General features: G+C 34.2%; 4 protein-coding genes across 4 annotated transcripts; all 4 read left to right on the plus strand.

The window, feature by feature from the left end:
• The first annotated feature begins 322 nt into the window (after positions 1-322).
• Positions 323-2,164, plus strand: LOC114755258 (uncharacterized). The gene is made up of 3 exons (XM_028944123.1): positions 323-802; positions 950-1,111; positions 1,394-2,164. Exons 1-3 carry the CDS (start codon positions 323-325, stop codon positions 2,162-2,164), a joined length of 1,413 nt encoding a protein of 470 aa, XP_028799956.1.
• Positions 2,165-6,659: 4,495 nt separating this feature from the next.
• LOC114755274 (2-oxoglutarate-dependent dioxygenase DAO-like) lies at positions 6,660-12,710 on the plus strand. Its single transcript, XM_028944142.1, has 3 exons — positions 6,660-7,055; positions 10,569-10,896; positions 12,217-12,710. Exons 1-3 carry the CDS (start codon positions 6,712-6,714, stop codon positions 12,478-12,480), a joined length of 936 nt encoding a protein of 311 aa, XP_028799975.1. The 5' UTR covers positions 6,660-6,711; the 3' UTR covers positions 12,481-12,710.
• Positions 12,711-14,563: 1,853 nt separating this feature from the next.
• Positions 14,564-16,874, plus strand: LOC114755259 (2-oxoglutarate-dependent dioxygenase DAO-like). Its single transcript, XM_028944124.1, has 3 exons — positions 14,564-14,919; positions 15,399-15,717; positions 16,626-16,874. The coding sequence occupies exons 1-3, from the start codon at positions 14,564-14,566 to the stop codon at positions 16,872-16,874; spliced, it is 924 nt and encodes a 307-aa protein (XP_028799957.1).
• A 2,761-nt stretch (positions 16,875-19,635) lies between these two features.
• On the plus strand, positions 19,636-21,977 carry LOC114755267 (2-oxoglutarate-dependent dioxygenase DAO-like). The gene is made up of 3 exons (XM_028944129.1): positions 19,636-20,069; positions 20,720-21,038; positions 21,606-21,977. Exons 1-3 carry the CDS (start codon positions 19,726-19,728, stop codon positions 21,870-21,872), a joined length of 930 nt encoding a protein of 309 aa, XP_028799962.1. The 5' UTR covers positions 19,636-19,725; the 3' UTR covers positions 21,873-21,977.
• Positions 21,978-22,249: the final 272 nt, after the last annotated feature.

The raw sequence follows: 22,249 nt of genomic DNA on the forward strand, positions 1-22,249 counted from the left end.
ACTTCACCAAGGAGGACTGTCAGTATCCGTCTATTACTCCAAGTTAAAAGAACTCTGGGAGGAACAATCGGCGTTGATGGCAGCACTGTCCTGTGCATGATGCAAGTGTGGCGCTTCAAAAAGGAAGAATGACATCAACCAGCAACAGAAGTTGCTTCGGTTTCTTAAAGGTCTCAACGACTCGTACGCGGGAGCCAGGAGCCAGATCCTCTTAATGAGTCTCTTACCCACCATCAATCAAGCGTTTGCCATGGTTGCTGAAGACGAAGCATAAAGAACCATAGCCCAATCATCTAAGAACTCCCCGGTGGAGGGAATTGCAATGGCGACTAGAGGAAGAGGCCGAGGCAGGGGGAGGGGAAGAGGACCTCCTCCAGAGTGTGGCCACTGTCACAAGAAGGGCCACACGAGAGAAAATTGCTTCCAATTGATTGGGTATCCACCGGATTTCAAAGCCTCCAAGGGGAGAGGAAATCAGGATGCCACTGCGAAACAGACAAATTCAGATTCGAAAATTGAATCTCATTCGGCCAACACCGTTACTCCTTCATTCACCAAGGATCAATATGAGAAACTTCTCCAACTCTTAAAGAAAGATGCAGAAGAAACCGTTCACGCTCTTACTAGTACAGGTTTGGCTAATTCCCCTTCTCGTACACATCCACACACCAATTGGGTAATTGATTCGAGTGCCACAACTCATTTAGTAAGCGACCTTTCTCTGCTAGATGGTTATGAAATATACACTGGGTTTGTCAAAACAATTAAGCTGCCTGATGGTGATAGAGTTTCCGTGACTCATGTAGGATCAGTGACTTTTTCGGATGGAATTAGATTAACTAATGTCCTATATGCCTCTAGATTAAAATTCAATTTAATCTCTGTGTCTAGATTCACCAAGGAACATAATTGTGTTGTAGCTTTCTTTCCTAATATCTGTATTATGCAGGGCCTTCAGGTTGGCAAATTGAGGGCGACTGGTAGATTGGTAGATGGACTTTACATATTACAGACCACAAATCAAGAATTTGTTAGTTTTGTTGATGATGTAGGGAAGAATTTTAAGAACTTTGATGTTTCTTTGTTGCACAAAAGGCTTGGTCTTGCCCCTGTATCTGTCTTGAGACATTTAAATTTTGTTTTTGATAAAGAAATTAATAGCAATAAAGTCTGTGAGATTTGCATACAGTCTAAACAAATGAAATTGCCCTTTTCTCCTAGCTGCATTAAAACCCTTACTTGCTTTGAATTGCTTCACCTAGATGTATGGGGGCCTTATTGAACCCCAACACATAATGGGCGTCAATATTTCTTGACTATTGTTGATGATTTTTCCAGAAGTACTTGGATTTTTCTGATGAGACATAAATCTGAAACTGTGTTACATGTACAGGAATTTATAGCATATATTCTAAATCAATTTTCTGTTCATGTTAAGAGGATTCGTACAGATAATGGCCTAGAATTTTTGTGTCATGATCTGCAGCATTTTCTTAAAAGCAGAGGAATTATACATGAAAGATCATGTGCCTATACCCCTGAACAGAATGGCATAGTTGAGCGAAAACATAGAACATTAATGCAGATTTCTAGGAGTCTAATGATACAATCTAATATGCCTGTCAAATATCGGGGAGAATGTGTTAAAATGGCTACCTACTTGGTTAATAGAATTCCTTCTAAGATATTAGCCCATAAGACACCTTATGAGATAGTTTACCACAAGCTCCCAGATTATGATCTCATTAGAACGTTTGGCTGTTTAGCTTATGCATCTGATTTGACTGTCACAGATAAATTCAAACCTAGGTCAGTGCCTTGTGTTTTCCTTGGGTACCCCAACAATCAAAAGGGCTTTGTCTTGCTTGACATTTTCAGCAAGAGAATTTTTACAAGTAGGCATGTTAAGTTCATAGAAGATAAATTCCCTTTCCATGAGGCAGTAGGCACTGACCCAGGGGGAGTGTTTAAGCGTACAGATCTGTTTATGTTTGACCTTGAGATGAATGAAGAAAATATAGTAAATAAAAACACAGTACATAACAACAATGCGTCCAATGAGCAGTCTGTCAACCCAAATACCTTTGAAGGTGATGTTCTTGACCAGGACATGATTGAGCAGAGTCATTTTAGACCTATTAAAGAAAGAAGGCCGCCTGTTTAGGCCAAAGATTATGTCTGTAATATGTTGATAGGAGATAATACTGCAAAACAGAATCAACTCAATAAACCATGTGTATATCCCATTGAGCAATATATGTCTTACAAGCATGTTTCTGCTTCTCATCTTTATTTTTTACGTGCTATTGACTCCAATGTTGAACCTACTACTTACTTTGATGCTGTGAAGAATGCTAATTGGGTTAAGGCCATGAAAGATGAGATGAATGCTTTAGAAGATAATAAAACTTGGGATATAGTGCCTCTTCCCAAAGGGAAGAAGCCTATTGGATGCAAATGGATATATAAAATCAAGTATAGAGCTGATGGAACCATAGATAAATATAAGGCAAGACTTGTAGCTAAAGGATTCAGCCAAAGAGAAGGAATTGATTATCATGAGACTTTTTCTCCTGTGGTAAAAATGATAACTGTGAGAATTGTGCTTAAATTAGCTGCTGTAAATAATTGGAATTTATTTCAAATGGATGTCCATAATGCATTGTTACAGGGAGATTTATATGATGAAGTTTATATGTCAATTCCACAGGGTTTTGAGCGTAAGGGGGAGAACATGGTTTGCAGATTAAAAAAATCTTTGTATGGACTTAAACAAGCCTCAAGTCAGTGGAACTTTAAGTTAACCACTGCTTTAAGGCTTGGTGGTTTTGTTCAAAGTAAACATGACTATTCTTTGTTCATCAAGAGATTTGACACAGAATTTGTTTTGATTCTGGTTTATGTTGATGACTTACTGGTGACTGGTAATTCTGAGGACATAATAAGGGAAGTAAAGGATTACTTGCATAAACAATTTAAGATTAAAGATCTTGGAGAAATAAAGTATTTTTTAGGAATAGAGATAGCTAGATCCCAAAAGGGAATCATTCTGTCACAGAGAAAATATGCGCTTGATTTAATTGCTGATGCAGGATTAAGTGGATGTAAGCCACTATCAGTCCCAATGGGATAGAAACTCAAGCTGCGAGCCTATGAGAAAGGAAAGGATGATGATAAAGACCTGTTAAAAGAACCTGAACGCTACAGGAGGTTAATAGGCAGATTGATATATCTGACAATAACTAGGCTCCAACCAAGGCTCATTGGGCAGCAGGGTTGGGAGTAGTGAAATATCTGAAGCGGAATCCTGGACTGGGCATTCTGCTTAGCTCCAATACAGACTTGCTGATTACTTGTTTTTGTGACTCTGATTGGGGAGCCTGTGCTACTACAAGGAGGTCAGTGACTGGATATTTGTTGAAAATGGGAGACTCTCTAATTACCTGGAAGACTAAGAAACAGACTACCGTATCAAGATCATCAGCGGAGGCTGAGTATAGAGCACTTGGAGCTGCTGTGTCAGAAATAGTTTGGGTCAAAGGACTTCTTGGGGATTTGAATGTGTGTCATCCGCAACATGTAAAGATCTTTTGTGATAGCAAAGCTGCTATACATATAGCATCAAATCTAGTGTTTCACGAGAGGACAAAGCATATCGAGATCGATTGCCACTTCGTTCGAGAGAAATTGCAGAATGGATTAATCAGCTTGTATCATGTGAGCATTGGCGATCAGGAGGCAGATATTCTGACTAAAGCTGTAGGACAGGAGTGTCAGCAAAAAATGTTGAGCAAGTTAGGAACTATAAATATATATAGTTCCAAACTTGAGGGGGAGTGTTAGAATTCCATTTTGTTCTTCTGTATTAGGCTTAAGTTATTATTGGGCTTGTTCTCAAAGCCCATTTCCTGTATCTGTTCTGAGGCCTATATATATGTGGACTGATTGGTTTGTAAAGAGATTAGAGGATGTATGAGTTTTAGTTGAATAATATTTTTTGTTCTCTCAATTTTCCTGGGCCACGCTCAACAGATTCTATATACCAAACCGGCCATTTTTTTTTTTGCCAACAAACATGTATTACTAAGTAGAACAGGTACAAGTACAAAGCTTCAACAAAGCTCCAAAACAAAACAAACACAGGCAACCCAAACCAGAACAAAGAAAGTAATTACAGAAACAAGGAAAATTGAAAACAACATGAGAACAAGTGACGCAACATCCAACGACCATTGCTCCTGAAAAAAGGGTCGCAACACCCAATTTGACTGGTAAGGCCCCTTCATTGAAGCTTTAGCAACTCTATCAGTTACTAAATATGCTTATGTGGGAATCCACTCACGGGAATGATTCCTGAAAAAATTCCTTGAAGAGATAAAATCCTCAAGGAGGGGGACATAGCTCCAGCCCATAGATGAACAGTGATAATGGACACACTGAACAAGCAAGAGCCTATCCATAACAGAGAAGATGATCCATAAAAGGCCATTTGAAAACCAAAAATGAGAAACTCGAGCAACAAAGGAACCAGCCATACTCCCATCGGTAGGAGAAAAAAGGCAAACAACAAACACAAACCAGTCATAACTTCTTTCATAGTAGATCTCAATAGCCCTGCTATTTGAATTTAGGCCAACCATTCGAGTTCTTCCCCGCCTTTTTGTCTTCCGAACCTCATAACCCAGGACTCCCAAAATCCTCATCACTGAAATCCTTTGCTCAAGGAAATTCAGAACCACCGTTAGAGCAACAGAGAATCCCCAATTCCTAGTTTTCGTATCATACCTCACCGCCATCCTTTTAACTGTATGGAGAGAAAGCAACCATCTTGAGCAAATCCGCAGTACCAAGACCCATGGAGGCACCCACCGGAGGTCTGCTTCGAAGACCTTCACCATAGAACTTGACTTGCAACCCTTATCTCGTCCATCCACCAAACCTCCTTGATCATCACCTTCAGAGGATGTGCACCCAAACGGCACACACGATGGCCACGCCGTTGGGACACGAGAATAGACCCTCATTGGAAGAGGAGAAGAGACCCTCTGGAGAAGAGGGAGAGGCCGACGCCTGAGCAGCATCATAGCCGCAACTCGACGGAGCGAGAAACCCCAGGAGAGGGAGAGGAAAACCCTAGCAGAGGGAAACTTTTGAAGCAATGAATTATACCAAACCGGCCATTAGTGATTGAAGTCTTGACAATTACGGAAATTGAGGCGGAGAAGAACAATTACGGAAACTCCAATTTTAATATTTTATTAATTTAAGAACTGAACTTGAATAATGGAAGGGAAAATGGCATTTGACGACTAAAAGAAAAGTTTAAATCAGTTACTGCAATATTTTTCAAAAGATTTGCATGGAGTTTTTTTTAATCTAAAATTAACATAATTAACAATTTGAGAGTGGAAGTTTGAATCTTATGGCATGTTTGGTGTGCAGAAATGGAAGTGGAATTTTTTAAAAAATATTTTAGAAAAAGACTAGGGTCATTTAGTGTATTTTCTCTAAGATATGTGGTGGTATTTATATTTAATTTCTTTTGGGCCCATACCATTTTAAAAAAAAAACTTCAGTTCGAGATTTGAAATTTTCCAATCATTTGGTTCTCTAATAGAATTCATTTTTCTGATTCATAATGCATGCCATATTTCATATATGAAGGAACTAGAATTGAACCTATTAATTATTTTTTATATTGTGCTTCCAATTCAATGGTCGACACATCAAAGTCATAAAATTGTAGTTAGCCCAAAAAGATTTAATTATAGTGTCCTTTCGTTTTATATCCCCAAAACAGAGATAAAATTAAAAGTTCTCCAGAACAGAAGTAAAAAATATCTGTTGTAATAGTGTCAGTTCATTATTAAATTTTGTGGTGATAATAAGCTAAAGGGACCCCAGGTCCCAAGGGAAGGAGAGAAAAACTGCCAAAGCAAATCTACATGGTTTTAATCGCGGAAGTTAAGGGAGAAAATTAGTATGATAATTGACTTTTTTATATTGATATTATTTTACTTCATGAAAAACAGATGAAAAGAAAATTTTAACTATAAATGTTAAAAATAATTTTTGGAAGAGGAATTGGCATAAACTTTGAAACCTCTAGATATATGAATAATCAAAATCTTTATACTCAATTAATATTCATATAATTTACTGGAGAGTCCAACATCTAATAATTTGTTATCTACCTCTATTATTATGTATTAATTATAAACACTAAACATGTGAGACAAAGATATTATAGTACTCTTGTACAAGATCTTCAAATCTCATTTTTCTCCTACTAAAATGATTGATTTGTTTATTACATATTAAAATATGACTATTTAAATAAATTGATCAATCATTATTAACTAATTTTATTTTTCCAAATAATTTTCTTATTAAAAAATAATTTCTACTCAAATAAAGTCTTCCACGTTCCACAAGGGCGTCTAGAAATTATCCTCTAAAAACCAGTAGTTACTTGTTCCTTCTGTGCTACTTCCACTTTATTTGGCTTACAACAATGAAATACCATCCATTGACTGGAAGCTGAAAACCGACGAATCAAAAAACGCCACGAGGGTCATGTAATTAAGTCTCAGATCCGTCCAATCTTCGATCCATCCCACTATAACTCTACCTGGAAAGATCATTTCGGCAATATATAGAAGGCAGAAGCAAGAGGAGGAAGAAGAAAGAAAGAAAGAAAGAAAAGAAGCCATGGCTATCTGCAACATCCCAGTGATTGATCTGGAAGAATCTGCAGAAAAGCCACAGGAAGTGAAGAAGAAGCTGAGAGAGGCGTGTGAGGAATGGGGATGTTTCAGAGTGAAGACCCATGGTGTGAGTTCAAGTTTAATGGCGGAGATGAAGAAGGTGGTGAGATCTTTGCTTGATCTTCCTCTGGAGATTAAGATGCGAAATAGTGATGTTATTGCAGGAAGTGGGTATATGCCTCCAAGTGCAGCCAATCCTCTTTATGAAGGCTTAGGACTTTACGACATGGCTTCTTCTCAAGCTATCCAGGCTTTCTGTTCTCAATTAGATGCCTCACCCCACCAAAGGTTAGTTTACATTTTCTTTTCTGAGTATTAAAACTCAACTCGGGTCAATTGGTTGGTCAGACTACTGAACGAGTCCCTGATTGGTTAAAAGTTTTGAACAAATTGATTAAGTTGGACTTGGAGAGGGCTGTCCTCTCTTCTCTTTTCTTCTTTTTCTGACTGTTACATAGACAAATTCCAACAATTTAGGTTTTATTTTTAAAAAAAACTTTATTTATAAATTTTTTTTAAAAGTCTCTAGTGCATTTGTAAATTGTTGAAATTAAGTTTTAGTAATTTGTATTTTATTATCTATTTATTTTAATAATTTAATATTTCAATAATAATTTTAAAGAAATTAAAATATGAACCATTGAAATATTGATGTAATGGTTAGCAAAGGAAGAGGAGAGGCCCCTTAACTTTAATCTTTAATATAAGAGTGAAATAATTAATATACAGGTATTAAGTAAATTAGGCAATTATTAATCATTTGTAACAAATTTGTGTTAGTTTTTCTTAAATACTCTCTTTAATCATATGCTGACTTGATTAAAATCCTCTTAATATGTGCAATATGTAATATCATCACTTACTAACCAGAACTAACCATGATAGAAAAGATTAAAACTAGTAAACATACCCTATCATGGTTATTTAAGAGCAATCACATCATTAAAGGGCTAACCATAATAGAAAAACATTCGACCTTAATTAAGACTATCATGGTTAGAAAAAGAATAACCTATATTTGTAATCATGGCAAACATGGTTATAAAACAATACACTTTTGAATGATAAATTATAATAGCAGTTTAGACTTGACTATCTTAGTCAACACTAGCAACAACTAAACTTGCCAAAATTGCTATTATCACATCGTGGATCCACAGTAATTCAATCACGTGCAATTTAAGGGCCTCAGGCCCACTACCAGCACTCTAGTCCAATGTCCAGACAAAATAAACCAAAGATAGAAAGTATAATACATCCACTAAGTCAAACGACATGAAAATATAAGGAGGTAAAATAAGTTCTAAATGAATGCAGTCCTGATGTGTGGCAATATACGAAAAGATTACATAAAATAAAGTCCAGAAGCTCTATACTGTCAGCTACAGTTATTGAGCCTCAGGAGTCTTCCCCGAAGGTCCCGCTAACGTATTGTTTCCTGAAAATGGTAAAGCAACAGGAGTGAGACAACGTCTCAGTAACTAAATCCCTACCTATCCCACACCCTAGCATGGGCTAGCGAGGTGTCAGGTGGGATACACAGAGTTAATAATATTTGATAAACATTTATTTAAAATTTAAACTCACAATAATCATACAAGACAAGTATTTCCACCACTCTCATGCAATGGATACATTTCAAAAGAGATAACATACTTGTCATATATTTAAAAGATATAAATATCAATGAATATCTCATGTCATATGCAATTCCTGAACCCAAATCCATCCTTATATCCTCCTTATTTCCGCCGACTGGACCCATGGGCTAATCTTTCCATTTGACTGGCAACTCTAACAAGCTCACCACACGAATGATGTGGACCGGCCAAAGACCACAGAGCACTCGGTGGACCATGGGTCCCCCCCGAAGAACTAGTGGGGTGTCGCAGTCCCTCGAAGAACTAGTGGGACAATAATAGCAGCCAACCATAGAGCTCCGTATGGAGGCTAATACCACGTGGCAAGTATATGAATCTCAATAACTCCAATTATCTCCTTTCCCCACCCAAAATAGATGCACAGGGTTCAAAATGACACATTTATATGCATAATCAACAGAATTTCATAATAACACATTATAATCATGATCACCAATTTCTTGCAATACAAACTATGTCAATCCTTTTTAAAATAGCATCCCACAAGACAGTTCATACAAAACGTAATATACTTTTATAGAATTAGTTATAAAACTACTCACCAACTTCATATTAGAGCATGCAACAGATAGAAATTTAGTTACCTGGTCTACTAGCTATCAGTCAACTACAACCAGAGTCCAACCTCGAAAATGCCACAATAGAGTTTATATCTACAAACAAAATTAAAATATTATCTCTATAGTAATTGAGTAGGCTACTCACAAAATTCTAGCCTCTAACTCCTTCTCTAAAAGCTTTAATTTTACTTAGAACTCTAGCCTAAAAGACATTTCTCTAAGGTTTAGAATGAGAACACACATATATATATATATGTGATTTAGACTCAATTTCTAAATTTTCTTACTTAAATATCCTTTAATTATTAGATTATTTCATTAGAATCATCAAATTCATAATGGAAATAGACAAACTATAAATTTATAACTTATATTCCATCTTTGAAAGATTTAGACAAATAGACTTAGTACGAACCAAGTTATTCTCACTACAGAAGTTAAACCTATAATCTAACCGTTGAATTTAATTTCTTATCCATCATGATACTATCCTCCAAATTATAGCTCAATCTAACAGTGAATAAACTTTAGAATGCTAATTTACTATTCAGAACTCTATCTGCTAAATCCAAAAGATATAAGTTAAAAATGTACTTAATAACTTGTAACTCGAAGATCAAAAGGGTGATCCAACCGTTGAAATTAACGATTTGGATGTCCCAAATGGACTGACCAAATTTCAGTCCGATCCAACGGTTAATAAAATCAAAACTAGCACTTTTCTGAGACCACCTCAGATATGTGCGAAAATTATTTACTTACTCTAAGCTCCACCCACTAGCTCCTATATATAGACTCCTCAAACTCCTTCACTCTAAAAATTAGTCAATGTGGGACTTCTATACCATGGTTTAATTTTCTAGAATATCATCCACACATACACGCAATCACATACAAAAACATTATTAAAATAATAATAATAATAATTTGCCTATATCTAACTTCTTCTTTTTTTTTAACTTAATACTAAAATATATTTATTTATAAATTTAATTAAATACTGGATTAAAATAAGGATGTTACACAATAAATAAGGATACCTCCAAAAAAAAATTCATAAATTTGAAAAACATACAAAGTGGATTAAAGTTTTATGTTCGGGATTAAAGTAAGCCCCTTGTCATTATCCTATATATTTAGGATTGAAGAAAGTACTTTAAAGTATAGTTTTTCTCTTCTCATTGAGTTTGAAATGACATTATTTTGAGTTAAAAAGAAACAGCAAAAGCATTATATTTGTGCTTTAATATTTTTTTGTTTATATATATAGTATATCTGTACATGAGTAGTGTTTCATTTATTGTGAATTAATCATTTTCCTATTTTTTAAATATTATTTTTTCAAGTTTAACTAAATTATATACAATTATATTAATCGACCCTTAATCACTCTTTCAAACCGTCGCCTTTCTTCTCCCCTTCTATTTCTCATGTGGAAAACATTTTACATTTTTGTGTGGATCTTAATAATTATTAATTAAAATATGAATATTAATTGAGACATATGGGAAGTGATGGAGACATATGTTTAATTATAAGCACGAGATGAAATACGTGGATCTTAATAATGAAGTATGTAGGAAAGTGATAGAGACGTATGGGAAAGCAGTGAATGAGGTGTTGATGGAGATAGCAGAGAAGATGGGAGAGAGCTTGGGGTTAGAAGAAGGAAGATGTGAACATTATTTCAAGGGATGGGCATGCCAGTTCAGGATCAACAAGTACAGCTTCACACCACAAACTGTGGGGTTCTCAGGTGTACAGATCCACACAGATTGTGCCTTCCTCACCATTCTGCAAGATGATGAACAGGTTGGAGGCCTTCAAGTCATGAGCAAGTCTGGTTCCTTTGTGGATGTCCCTCCCTGCCCTGGCAGCTTCCTCGCCATTCTTGGTGATATTGCCCATGTAAGTTCTTTAGCTTCCTCTTAATTAAACCCTAATCAAGCAAATCAAATAGTACAATACTTGGTTTTTAAACTCAATTCAGCTGACTTGTTCATTTTTGTAGTTTATATTCAGAATAACGTATTTATTAATGAATTTAATTATCTAAGACTCGTGTTGAAAAAAGTATATATTGAAACTAGAATTAACTGGAATTTTATAATTAAAAACCACTAATAAGTCTTATCTCACTAGGTCAGATGAGCTAAGATCATGCGGCACTATTATGTTTTGTAACAATTAAAATTTTGGATAAATTGTTAACCGTTCAAACTCTATATTGTCTAATCTATCAATTTCACTGACACTTCTAATGGCCCTGTTTGTAATGTTGTATATGCCCAAATCATCTCACCTCTTTTTTCTCTTTAATAGTTGTCACACAAATTCTTCATCCTATATATTCATTATGAATCTTATCTTTTCTTATGATCATACGTCCATTTTAGCATATTCTCTTGGCTACCCCAACTCTATACACTAGTCATCTCTTTAAATTAATGGTAGATTGTCTTTCATTATTATGCTGATCCCTAAAATTGAAGCCACCATGGGTCCCCCCGGGGGGCACGGAGCCTCTCATATGTCTTCCTCTCCTCTTATCATCCTCTTCTTTAATCCTCATCCTATATTTCATCTATGCCTAACAACACACACTTAACACTGCAAGATCAATCTGGTATAAATTGCAGTATCTTATTTTTTTAATAAGAAGATTAATACAAATTGCTATATCTCATTTTTAAAAGAAAATTAATATAAGTTGCAATATCTTATATTTTCAGAAATCAATCTTATGAATTAGATGTTTGTTTTTTCTTAATTTGAAGCTTTATTAAGTGGTATTTTAAGACAAATTTTAATTTTTTATTATCAATTATAGAAAAAGAAAATCACATAAGGTCATCACGCACGACATCTGATGACTGAATTTGTAACTAGTCCAATTTAATATTTTGTGCATTATGTGAAATCTGAACTATGAGTATTTAAAAAGTAAGAATGGGTTATAAAATAGGATGTAGATAAAATGAAGGACGAGGATTAAGGAAGAGGATGCTAAGAGCAGGGCAAGGCATAGGAGAGGTTCTGTGCGGGATCCCCACAAATTGTCCCGCCTCCTTAATTACCACATAAAATAAAATCTAATCGGTACTTCACATATTATATAGATTGAACATTTTGTATGTTTGTGCATGTTATTAGACCAAACTGATTATTTAGTTTACTGGCTGATACAATTTTGATGAGCTTGAAAGTTTAATTTGTAACATGATAAAGGTATGGAGCAATGGAAGGTTTGGGTCCGTGAAGCATAGAGTAGAATGTAAGGAGGCGAGTGTTAGGGTTTCAATAGCTTCATTTCTACTGGGGCCAAAGGAAGAAGAAGTACGAGCACCCCAAGAATTGCTGGATTCTGATGATCGCCCTCCTCTCTTTCTTCCATTTGCTTATGAATATTACAAGAAGCTCAGATTATCTAAGAACATGCGTGCCGGTGAAGCCCTAGCCCTTCTACATGCCCCTTCAAATCTTGAATCCTAACTAATAAGAGGTTGGGTTTAGTGAAAAAAACTAGTCTCTCACAATATGATGAACCAAGATTCAAATTCTCACTGAGAGAAAGTGTCTACATTTAATACTTCACAGTGCTTCAAACAAGATTGCCTTTAATAAAAAGATACTTATAATCATTTGTATTCAATAATGCAGTTTAGATACACAACTTCTTTTTATTAAGTTATGTAGTAGAATCTAATCTTTACTTTTCTCTATTTTTATCTCTTATTAGTTTATTTGGATCCCTAATCCACACAATCAAATTTCTTCGTACGTAATCAGCAATGGTTAAATGATGCCTACCAAAAACATGATTGACATTAATTTATTGAAAATAAGCCAAGTGTTTTTTTATACGGTGATAAGGGTGAATAAGCTAAGTGATTTTTTTCCCCTCCTAAAATTCGTCCATTTTTGTGAAGGAGTAGACACTAGTGCAAAAATGCCTTTTCAAAAAGGTTAACAAGAGGATTTTTACACTGGTTTTGTAATTGGTATAAATTTCGTTGATGCTGAAAACAGATTTCCAACACCGATTACTTTTAATTGATGTAAAAAAGTTAAAGGATAACAAAATATTTCTTCACTTCCTACACCGGTTGTAATTTTAACTAGTTAGGAAAGGGTAAATTGTTCAATAACTTAAAGAATTATTTACTTTACTTGTTTGAAAGGGTATAAAAGGTCTTTTCTATAACAGTTGCTAATAGAATCAGTGTAGAAAGTCAACAATCTCAAATTTATTTATGAAAATAGTATTGAGTTTTTTATCCCCAAAAAAAAAAATACTATTGAGTTTTTACATCCTTCCCACCACAATTGGTGTAAAATGTCCATTGTAATTTTTTTTTTTGGCATTAGTGAGAAAATTAACAGAAGGGGAAAGAAGAGACTGAGGGGATTAAAAATACTACACCTCTAGTTCTAAATATATGAGCTAGACAAATGAGTTTATTTTGATTCTTAATATAAAACATCAATTCACTTAGCCTCTCAAATTTATAAGCTTTCATTAAAATATCTTTATTGATTACACATATTATAATGATTTTCATCAATACATAATTATAATACACATAATTAAAAAAAATATTATAAAAAAATAACATATATTTACTACAAATAACAAACTTGGCTAATTTTTTAATACGTATATTAGTTATTTAATTCTTGTATTAAGAACTAGAGGGAGTATAAGAAAGGAGGATGAGTCACGCATTTCCGTTATGCCGAACATTCTATAGTACAACCTTCATGGCTTCTTAATTCGTCATCGTTCATTAACAGGAAATAGTAAAGCTTTTGGAAAAATAGTAATACTGATAAGGTATTAGTCACTTTACAGTCTTTATAAACTCCATTGTCTGGACCCAAGACAAGGGCACAAGAAAAAAGATGGTCTCTCAATACTTATTCCTACGTTTCTTTTTTAAATATAACTTTTTTATGAAAAAAGTATGGACCATACTTATATTAAATTATGTATATCTATTATGTTAAGTTTTACAATCATGTATGACCATATGTCTTATTTTTGAAATATTATCATTTAATTATAAACTCACGTGAAAAAATATGACATATAGCCATATTTGGTTGAAAAACTTGAAATAATAAATATAAGAAACTTGACCAAAATATTTTTTAAAAATAACCTTTACGATTTAAGATTTAATAATTTGGTTCAACAATATCAATAGAGAGAGAGAAAATTGTAATGACAAAAAAAAAATAAAGAATAGTTTTGGAATAATGTTGGCCTAAATTAAAAAAAAAAAAAGAAAAAAGAAGTAGAAGCTAAATTAGTTTCAACAAACCTTTTGAACTCACGTGATTCAGTTAAATGGAACCATGGTGGGACCCCAGAAAAAACATAGAGGCCTGGTAAGAGAAAAACGGTTCAAGAAGAGGACAAAGCTATGAAAAAGTTCATCAGAAAGATCCCCAGAAAAGATGTGTTAGGCAAGAAAAGATGGGGATAAAAGCAGAGGGAGGTACCCGGCTGAGTGTTCATGATTAATAAAAAACCACAGGTGAAGAAGAAGGAGGAGGAGGAGGAGGAGAAGGCATGGCGGCAACCAACGACAACAACAATATCCCAGTGATTGATCTGCAAGAATCAGCAGAGAATCCTCAAGAACTGAAGAAGAAGATGAGAGAGGCGTGTGAAGAGTGGGGATGCTTCAGATTGATGAACCATGGTATTGATTGGAGGCTGATGGGAGAGATGAAGAAGGAGGTGAGATCTTTACTTGATCTTCCTCTGGAGATTAAGATGCGAAATAGTGATGTTATTGCAGGAAGTGGGTATATGCCTCCAAGTGCAGCCAATCCTCTTTATGAAGGTTTTGGACTCTATGACATTGCTTCTTCCCAAGCTGTGCAGGCTTTCTGTTCTCCATTACATTCCTCTCCCCACCAAACGTAACTCTCCCTCTCTCTCTGTATCACTTTTTCTTTGCATTCATTCATTGTATTGCCATGCAAGCTTATAACCATGCTATTATAAAACTCAATTCGAGTCGGCTAGTCAAATCAATAAACTGATAAACCATAGTCTCAGTTGACCGATCTAGTTAAGAACTTTGAATGAGTCAATTGAGTTAGATTTAATATTTTTTTCCACCTTCTCCTACTAAGGCTAAAACAATGTAAGTTTATTATCCATCATATATGAATGTTCTATTTACTTGTAGATTTATGTCTTTTAATTTAAATATTAATTTTTTAGAATTATATATGAATGTTTTTGTACATTTTTAATTAAAATATTTTCTCATAATCATGATTGGGTTGACTCTGATTTAATTATGGTTGGATCACTGATCTTTGAACTACTATCTCGATCAATTTAATTAAACAATTCAGTTTTCAGTACCTTGTCTATAACATGTGGTATGCAGGAAAGTGATAGAGGCATATGGTAAAGCAATTCAGGGGTTGATGATTGATGTATCACAGAAGATGGCAGAGAGTTTGGGATTGGAAGGAGTTGAATATTTTAAGGGATGGCCATGTCAATTTAGGATTAACAAGTACAGTTTCACGCAAGAAAGTATAGGGTCAATTGGTGTACAGATCCACACAGACTCGAGCTTCCTCACTATTCTGCAAGATGATGAAAATGTCGGAGGCCTTCAAGTCATGAGCAAGTCTGGTTCCTTTGTGGATGTGCCTCCTTGCCCAGGAAGCCTCTTTGCCATTCTTGGTGATATTGCTCACGTAAGTTCTGATATTTCTTGGCCTTCAATATTAAATCATTATCAACTGGAGATTGAAATGTACGATATAGTTGTTTGATTATAAAACTTTGATAAATGATTTTGTTGCGCAAAAAATTACACTCAGAAGAATGATACTCCCTCTGGTCTATTTTATAAAATTGAGTTAGGAGTTGTCTGAATATTAAATGTATTTTTACCTTATATTCTTTTTTATATTTTTTCTTACCATTTCTCTCTCTGTCATGCTTACTCTCTTATAAATAAAAGTATATTTGAAAAAAAAAAATATTCTTTACATACTTATTATTTTTAATTAATTTTAATAGGTTTCTTAAAGGGAGAATCCTAAAAAAATACCTTTGAATTTCAAAATTCCAAATCAGTCTTATTCACTACACTTTAATAAACACTTGATAACATTTGAAAAGCAAATAACAATATATTTTTGTAGTCATTCTTGATTTGAGATTTTGAAATTTTATAAATATTTTTTTTTGAAATTTTTCCTTTCTTAAAATACATAATTTAATTATTTGAATCTTATAAAAAGAATCAGAGGTAATATAACTTACAGCAATTGATGAACTATGTTACTTTTTCCCTTCCCAAGGAGAATGCAACAATATTCGTTTCTTTCATATTTTAATTTAGTTAAATTTTTATAAAAATGATGAATCTAAAATGTGAAGCATATGTTTGGCTACTCAGTTTTTTGCTATAACAAACTATTGTTTGCCTTAAAGAAATGCTGGTGACTTGTGTTTATGATGAGACTGCAACTTTTAAGATATCCAAACACGTGTTTATGATGCATAATCAAATTGTATTATTTACAAATTATGAAATGAATAAAACATACAACTTGTATTTTAAGCTGTATGTAAAACACGAGTTCAATGTGTGTAGGTATGGAGTAATGGCAGGTTCGGGATGGTGAAGCATAGAGTAGAGTGCAAAGAAGCAAGTGTGAGAGTGTCAATAGCTTCATTTTTGTTGGGACCAAAGGAGGGAGACATAGAAGCACCAGAGGAGCTTGTAGACTCTGATCATCATCCTCGTCTCTTTCTTCCGTTCTCTTATGAACATTACAGGGAACTTAGGGTATCCCAGAAAATGCATGCCGGAGAAGCCCTCGCCTTCTTACGCGCGGATTAAATTTGGATTATTTAGATTTCAAATAAATCAATAAATAATCTAATTATGAGTTCTTAATGCCCTCGATGTAGTCTCAAATCACAACAGACATTTGCAGGGAAGTCATCCGTATAAATCATCTTATTTCTAGAGCCCATCAAGTTATATGTATTCAGAATCATTCTCAGTTTGATGATTGTGATGAAGAATTTTATACCTAGCATATATATTTATATATTTATATATATATATAGAGAGAGAGAGAGAGGGTGTAAACTTTGAGTTTATACTCATACTTCATCCCAGAAAAAAAAATATATTTAACATCATTCATGGTTTATTTTTAATGAAGAATTTCATGTTTAGTTATTTTGGTTTTTTTTTTTTGGCGTCTCAAGTTTTAAACTAGATAAATCATTTTGATCTCTTTAAGTAAAGAAATAAATAATTACTGCTAACAAATTTACACTTCCAAATTCATTATAAAACCAAACTTGTTCGGAGTAGGGTTATTTTGTAATACTACTATAAAATTAAAAGAATATGAAGGTGATGTAAGATGAATTATTGTTTAGTATTTTATTGATCCGTCTAGTTTTGCTTTATAAATTAAAGGAGAGTCTTACTTTACTTTGGGGTTTCTTTTGCTAATTTCATTTTTTCAAAACATTATAAAAAGTCAGAGGCTTTGAGTGTATGATCAGTGATTAATAAAACACCACTAACAAATCTATAGGGATTAAACTCCCTCTGCTAAATTTCTTTGATTTTCATTACATTCAAAAGACAATGGAAATTGGGACGTCGCGGTTTGGATGGAAATTAGTTTTACAAATTAAAAAGACTATCCTGGCCCCATACCTTCATGTTAAGTTGCCTTCCGTAAACGGTCAGTCCTGCAGGGCTAGCTTTCACAAGCCATGGGCCTAAATGGGTTAATTTTAGAAAAAAAACAAGGTCATTTTACGAAGCCCAACCCTTATATGGGCTCACTTACCATTTGAATAACAAAATTTTAAATTCCGTCCCTCACAATTTTCCTAAACGAGCTCGATCCAATTTGCAGCTGGATACTTTCATTCCTGGTGGACACTTATGATTAGGAATGTTGAGGTTTTTTTATGTCTGTCCATTTTCATTACTTTCGTGTTCATTATTTCCAATTTCTATCATGCCATAGGTAAGGAAGTGCTTCCTCGCGTTTTTCAAGCATACCAATAATTTGTTTTATATAGATATTTCTTACTCGGCTCCATTTTGCCACTCCTATCAATTTTTATCAGTTTGATTTTCATTCCGCCAAATTTTTATAAGGATAATTTTGCAAAATACTGTTACCAATTTTTAATATAAGAGTTAGTAGTAGATTTAATTTGATCATAAATATAAGATATTAATCTACTTTGTTTTTCATATTTATCTTTTGCCCATAAGTAATTCTTATGATGATTATACATGTTAAAAGTTTTCTACCAAGTAAAATACACATAATTAATAAGAATATTTTGAGGAATATAACTCACACTCATTACAAATAAGTGAATCACTAATTTAACTAATTTTTTTAATATTTGTAAATTAATTATCTAAGGTAGTATAACTTTATGGCAAATAAGCTAACTTTCTTTTACCACTGGGAGAAAAAGAACTCATAGGACAAGGTACAGAAACAAGGTTTAGGAATTGATAAATATAAGATTAAGGTACAAACTTATCCATAAAATATTCTACTAGGATCACCAAGCACCATAAAAATTTTTTAGGTGCAAAAAATACCTAGAGTTTTTCAAAGAAAAAATTTCAGATAAAGAACTTTGAAATTATAATATTCATAACATTTCAAAATGACAAAAAAAATGTAAACCCAAATTTAAGTTTTGAAATTCAAAGGTAATGACAAAAATTCCATTTTGTTTGTTTTAATTAAAAAAATTTTGAACCCCTCACCGAAGCCCTTGCAGGTGAGAGGGATTTTTTTTTTTTTTTGGGCCAGAGGAGGGAAAATTTTTTAGGAAAGTAGAAAAGAATTTGATCCCACAATCTAATGGTCACTTGGACCAATAAAATTAAATATAAGTTAACCCTTTTATCTTGATTTCAGATTATGACAATATTTCATTAGGAAATAATAAATTTTAATTGAAAAATAATAAGTTTTGAATTGAAATTAACAACATTTTTTTTTCCATACATAAGTAACTATATCAGCCAATGCCTCTCTCACATTCTCTTAGGCACAATTTTTGCATCTCTTATCATCCTAACTCTAACAGCTAATGTCTCTCTCACATTGTCTTGAGCACAACTTTTGCGTCTCTTATCATCCTCTGTCTCTTAAATTTTTTTTTCTTTACCCCACTCATCCTTTTCTCATAAAAAGGACTTTCACACTTAACGCGCACCCCACACTGTGTATCTGTTCGGGGATTTGATCTTGCTGCCATAAGATTATAATTTTAAGGTCCTGTTAATGATATTTAAAGGTTTTTGTTTTATTTCAGTGAAACATGTTAGGAGAACCTTATATACAGGAGTAGAAGAATAAAATATAAATTAGGGTTTAGTGTCATTTTTACTTTGGAAGTATTTACAAAAGAGATGCGAGCATCCTATGAAAGTGTTAAAAAAAAAAAAAGAGCAATGTCACCTTAAAAATTAAGAAAAAAACTAATTATTAATCTTTTTAACCATAAAAGTGATATTACCAAAAAGGTCAAAAAAACATTGTCCAATAAATTTGACAAGCATCGGCCAACTGGGAATGTGGTGGGACCCCTATGGCCTCCATATCATCGCGCTTTGTTCTCGGTCAGGACAAGAAATTGAAAGCAAGAGCAGGCAGAGGAGGAGGAGGGAAAAAGTCGTGGCAAAGATGAGCGACGTGCCAGTGATCGATCTGCAAGAATCTGCAGATAATCCTCAAGAGCTGAAGATGAAGAGGCTGAGAGAGGCGTGCGAAGATTGGGGATGTTTCAGAGTGACGAACCATGGGATAGATTCAAACCTAATGTCTGAGATGAAGAAAGTGGTGAGATCGCTACTTGATCTTCCTGTAGAGATCAAGATGCGAAACACTGAACAAGTAATTGCAGGAAGTGGCTATATGGCTCCAAGTGCGGTGAATCCTCTCTACGAGGCTTTGGGACTCTACGACATGGCTTCTTCTCACGCCGTTCTATCTTTCTGCTCTCGATTAGACGCCTCTCCGCACCAAACGTAATTTCTATCTATCTCTTTTCCCTTACAGTTGTATATATAATATCATCAATTAATTTAGGAAAAGCTTTGTCTCGTTGCAAGCAGCCACAGTGGGGGCAAAAATGTCAGTGTGTGTCTATGTAGTGGTAGTGGACACCACCAATTACAAGGCCTGTGAGAAAAATTCTAAACAAACCAAACACACTTCAGAGAGAGATCATGTGTGGTTTGCACGAAGGTGATGTGTGCTTTTTGATGAAAACGGGTCTTGGGAATATTTTATAGATAGTTGGGATGAAGCTGGCGTGGTCTTGTGAAGTTGCAAATGGGCAGTTGAGATGGATTCTTATTGCCTTTTGCTGCATCCAAATTCACACCGAAAAGAAAATGCTTGTTATAAGTGTCACTGGCATGGCCTTATGTGACTTTTGTGTTGACAAATGGCCTTTAAGCCCTATGAAAGGACGGTATAAGGGGAATTTAATGAGGACATTGTAAGGAAGTTCCGAAATAGGATCTCATAGTGTATAATAGATCTAACTAGTTAGTTATTGATAGAATCTAATGAAATTATATTTACGTAGTTGACCTCATTTAGTTAGATAAGGCTTGTTGTTGTTGTTGTCGTCGTCCAAACTATGTATGTGTTTGTGATGTGTGGGATGCAGGAAGGTCATAGAAGCATATGGGAAAGCAATTCATGAGTTGTTGATGGATATATCAAAGAAGATGGCAGAGAGTTTGGGATTGAAAGGAGTTGAATATTTTAAGGGATGGCCATGTCAGTTTAGGATTAACAAGTACAGTTTCACACCAGAAAGTATAGGGTCAACTGGTGTACAGATCCACACAGACTCAAGCTTCCTCACCATTCTGCAAGACGATGAAAATGTGGGAGGCCTTCAAGTCATGAACAAGTCTGGTTCCTTTGTGGATGTGCCTCCTTGCCCAGGGACCCTCTTTGCCGTTCTTGGTGATATTGCTCATGTAAGTTATAATATCTGTTGGCTTTCAATCTTAAATCATCATCAAGTTCTGAAATTTGTTAGGTCTTGACAATTTTTTATTAATGGAAGAAGATTTTCCAAATTAAAATGATTGAAAGTATGACTATTTTTCGTAAACTTGCCCGAACGCTATGCTTATGGAATTTGCAAATTCCCTCAATTTGTCTGGTTTTTAATTTTTAACAGTTGATTCATCAAAATGTTTACTCTGTTCTTTCCTTCCTAAATTAGGAGGATGCAACATCGATATCGTTTTCCTACGTTATTTCGATTAAAAATTTAAATTGTCCCCCCCCTTAAAACAGGGAAATATAATATTTGTTTCTTTCTTATGTTGAACTACAATGTCTATAAAAATGACAAGTTTAAACTGTTCAATCGACCCAAACTATAACTTAAAATTGAAACAAATTGAGGGGTTGCAACTTGAGCGGATCTAAATTCATATACGTATGTATAAGAAAATATTATCATTTACAAATTATGAAGTGAATAATACAACTTGTATTTTAGACTCTCTGTAAAACACGAGCTCAAATGTGTGTAGGTATGGAGTAATGGCAGGTTCGGGACAGTGAAGCATAGAGTAGAATGCAAGGAAGCTAGTGTGAGAATCTCAATAGCTTCATTCCTGTTGGGACCAAAGGAGGGAGATATAGAAGCGCCAGAGGAGCTTGTGGACTCTGATCATCATCCTCGTCTCTTTCTTCCTTTCTCTTATGAACATTACAGGAAACTTAGGGTATCCCAGAAAATGCATGCTGGGGAAGCCCTTGCCTTATTACGTGTTTCTACATGTGCATCCTCTGATTAAATTTAGATATTCAACTTATCATCTAAATTTAATCTTAATGGTCTGGATGTAATCTTAAATTATATTAGTTCCAGTCCTTAATATAAGAATTAGTTTAACATTCAATTTAATCCTAAATATAAGACCCCATCATACCTTATCTCTTATATTTATTTTTTTTTTTTTTTCTCAAAGTGGTTCTTGTAGTAGTTGCACATATTACGGGTTCTAGCTAACACATAATTATTAAGGGTATATTAAGGAAGAGAACATTTATCGATTATAAATAAGTAATTTAACTAATTTTTTCAATTTACTTAAATTAGTCAACTAGTTTTTATATTAAGGATTGAAGGTAATACATCATTAACCAGATGTGCAAGGAATTCATTCATATA

This window comes from Neltuma alba, unplaced genomic scaffold (genome assembly GCF_004799145.2).
Source record: "Neltuma alba isolate B1F8T4 unplaced genomic scaffold, ASM479914v2 tig00010245_pilon, whole genome shotgun sequence".
Taxonomy (NCBI): Eukaryota; Viridiplantae; Streptophyta; class Magnoliopsida; order Fabales; family Fabaceae; genus Neltuma; species Neltuma alba.

Coding starts and splice junctions, on each gene's coding strand:
- LOC114755267 (XM_028944129.1), top strand. CDS start 19,726: ATGAGCGACGTGCCAGTGATCGATCTGCAAGAATCTGCAGATAATCCT. Junction 20,070..20,719: donor GACGCCTCTCCGCACCAAAC/GTAATTTCTATC, acceptor TGTGGGATGCAG/GAAGGTCATAGAAGCATATG. Junction 21,039..21,605: donor TTCTTGGTGATATTGCTCAT/GTAAGTTATAAT, acceptor AAATGTGTGTAG/GTATGGAGTAATGGCAGGTT.
- LOC114755258 (XM_028944123.1), top strand. CDS start 323: ATGGCGACTAGAGGAAGAGGCCGAGGCAGGGGGAGGGGAAGAGGACCT. Junction 803..949: donor ATAGAGTTTCCGTGACTCAT/GTAGGATCAGTG, acceptor TGTATTATGCAG/GGCCTTCAGGTTGGCAAATT. Junction 1,112..1,393: donor AAAGGCTTGGTCTTGCCCCT/GTATCTGTCTTG, acceptor TTACATGTACAG/GAATTTATAGCATATATTCT.
- LOC114755274 (XM_028944142.1), top strand. CDS start 6,712: ATGGCTATCTGCAACATCCCAGTGATTGATCTGGAAGAATCTGCAGAA. Junction 7,056..10,568: donor GATGCCTCACCCCACCAAAG/GTTAGTTTACAT, acceptor TGAAGTATGTAG/GAAAGTGATAGAGACGTATG. Junction 10,897..12,216: donor TTCTTGGTGATATTGCCCAT/GTAAGTTCTTTA, acceptor AACATGATAAAG/GTATGGAGCAATGGAAGGTT.
- LOC114755259 (XM_028944124.1), top strand. CDS start 14,564: ATGGCGGCAACCAACGACAACAACAATATCCCAGTGATTGATCTGCAA. Junction 14,920..15,398: donor CATTCCTCTCCCCACCAAAC/GTAACTCTCCCT, acceptor TGTGGTATGCAG/GAAAGTGATAGAGGCATATG. Junction 15,718..16,625: donor TTCTTGGTGATATTGCTCAC/GTAAGTTCTGAT, acceptor CAATGTGTGTAG/GTATGGAGTAATGGCAGGTT.